Source organism: Eimeria necatrix, genomic scaffold, assembly GCF_000499385.1.
Source record: "Eimeria necatrix Houghton genomic scaffold, Enh_scaff1103, whole genome shotgun sequence".
Taxonomy (NCBI): domain Eukaryota; phylum Apicomplexa; class Conoidasida; order Eucoccidiorida; family Eimeriidae; genus Eimeria; species Eimeria necatrix.
In genome coordinates, this window is record NW_013651896.1 from 9,839 (window position 1) to 11,910 (window position 2,072).

General features: G+C 62.0%; 1 protein-coding gene across 1 annotated transcript; it reads right to left on the reverse strand.

Annotated features, from left to right (window-relative positions):
• Positions 1-476: 476 nt before the first annotated feature.
• ENH_00003770 (hypothetical protein, conserved) lies at positions 477-1,895 on the reverse strand (the record flags this gene model as incomplete). Its single annotated transcript, XM_013578357.1, has 2 exons — positions 477-932; positions 1,419-1,895. 2 exons carry the CDS (start codon positions 1,893-1,895, stop codon positions 477-479), a joined length of 933 nt encoding a protein of 310 aa, XP_013433811.1.
• Positions 1,896-2,072: the final 177 nt, after the last annotated feature.

Consider the following 2,072-nt stretch of genomic DNA (forward strand, 5'->3'; position numbering starts at 1 on the left):
GAGTTTAAAGTTGTCAAATCAAAAACACTGACGCATGCAACGCTGCTGCTGCTGCTGCTGCTGCTGCTGCTGCTGCTGCTCTTGCTGCAGCGCCACTTCGCACTTGCAGACTGCTCAGCAGTTCAAAACACAAACAAGCAGCAGCAGCAGCAGCAGCAGCAGCAGCTGCAGCTGCAGCTGCCTCATCTGCAGCAGCAACTGCAGGTGAATGTTGCAGCTGCTGCCTCTGCTGCTGTTGCTGCAACAGCAGCAGCAGCCGCTGCCATTGTTGCTGCTGCCGCTGCTGCTGCTGCAGCCTCTCCAGCAGCAGCACCTGCTGTTGTTGCTGCATCCGCAGCAGCAAAAGCTGCTGCTATTGCTCCTGCTGCCGCTGCTGCTGCACCTGCAGCTGATGCTATTACTGCTGCATCTGCAGCAGCAGCAGCAGCAGCAGCAGCTGCTGCTGCTGCTGCTGCTGCACTAGCGCTTGAGCTCGACTAGCGCTTGAGCTCAATAAGGTGGACTCTGCCGTCTGCGTCTTTGTGGGGAATCCAAGGCCCCGAAATGTGGGTTTTGTTTTGGGTGTACAGACACCTGGACTCTGCTTCGGGCTGCTTCAGAAAGTCCTGCAGCGAAGGAACTGCTGCTGCTGCGCTGCTGCTGCTGCTGCTGCTGCGCTGCTGCTGCTGCAGCATTTGCTGCACCACAGCTCTGTAAGCATAGTCCCCAATCAAAGGCAACTCCTCCGAAAGGTAATGTTTAAAAGCAACTTCTTCTGCTGCTGCCATTTGCACTTCTTCGAGGTCATCCCAGGGCCCCCGGGGGCCCCGGGGCCCCCGGGGCCCCAGCGGGGAGTTCAAAGCAGCAGCTAACTCCCGCAGCAAAGACAAGAAGGTGCAGCAAAGACACCACAGCGGCCGCGGGTCTCCTGTTTGCTGCAGGTGCAGCACGGCCTGTGCAGCAGCAGCAGCAGCAGCAGCAGCAGCAGCAGCAGCAGCAGCAGCAGCAGCAGTTTTTTCGCAGGTTTTGCTTTGGTTTGGTGTTTTACGTTTGCTTGAAACTACTTGCTTCGTATGTTTTACTATTTATTTATTTATTTATTTATTTATTTATTTATTTATTTATTTATTTATTTAATTTATTTATTTATTTATTTTAAAATTAGCCCCACAACAAAACTACTCCCAGCACACACACAAACCCCCAGGGGGCCCCCAAAACCCCCAGGGGGCCCCTGAAACCCTCAAAGGGCCCCTGGGGGCCCCCGGGGGCCCTGAAGCCCCCTGGAGGCCCCTGAGGGGCCCCCTGGGGGCCCCTGGGCCCCCCTGGGCCCCCCTGGGGCCCCCTGGGCCCCCCTGGGGCCCCCTGGGGCCCCCTGGGGCCCCCCGGGGGCCCCCTTTTGAAGAAAGGGAAAGCAGAAAGGGCTGAGGGGGCCCCACCCTGGCGATCTGGGAGGGGTGTAGCTCGAGCTCGACTTCGTGGGCCCAGCGGGCGGGGGGCCCCCCGCGGGCCTCCGGGGGGGCCCCCCAAGAGGGTTTAGTTTGCTGCTGCACTTTGGTCAAGTCCACGCGCAGCCCGCTGCGGTGGACGAGGCTTTGGCGCAGTCTGCGTCTGCGGAGGTCAAGTCCACGCGCAGCCCGCTGCGGTGGACGAGGCTTTGGCGCAGTCTGCGTCTGCGGAGCTGGGGGTCGGGGCCCCCGGGTACCCCGGGGGGGCCCCCGGGGGCCCCCGGGGGCCCCCCGCGGCCTGCGCGAGGGACCGCTGGAGGTCCTTGAGGTCCACTTTGTGCTCGAAGTTGAGGGCCAGCCTGTAGTCCACGCGGCCCCTGCCGGGGGCCTCCTCGGGGGGCCCCCCGGGGGGCCCCAAGTCCTCCGTGGAAGCAAAAGTGTCATCTTTGTCGGCCCCCGAATAAACATTCCACTGCAGCAAGTTCTTCTTGTAGAGTCCGGGGCTCTGCAGCAGCAGGCCCAGGCTCTCCACGCTCACGGGGCCCGCAAACGGGGCCCCCGGGGGCCCCCGGGGGCCCCTCTGCAGCCACTCCGGCCGCGTGCTGAAGCGCGCTGCTGCTTCCAAAGCCGGAATGTGGTAATAGT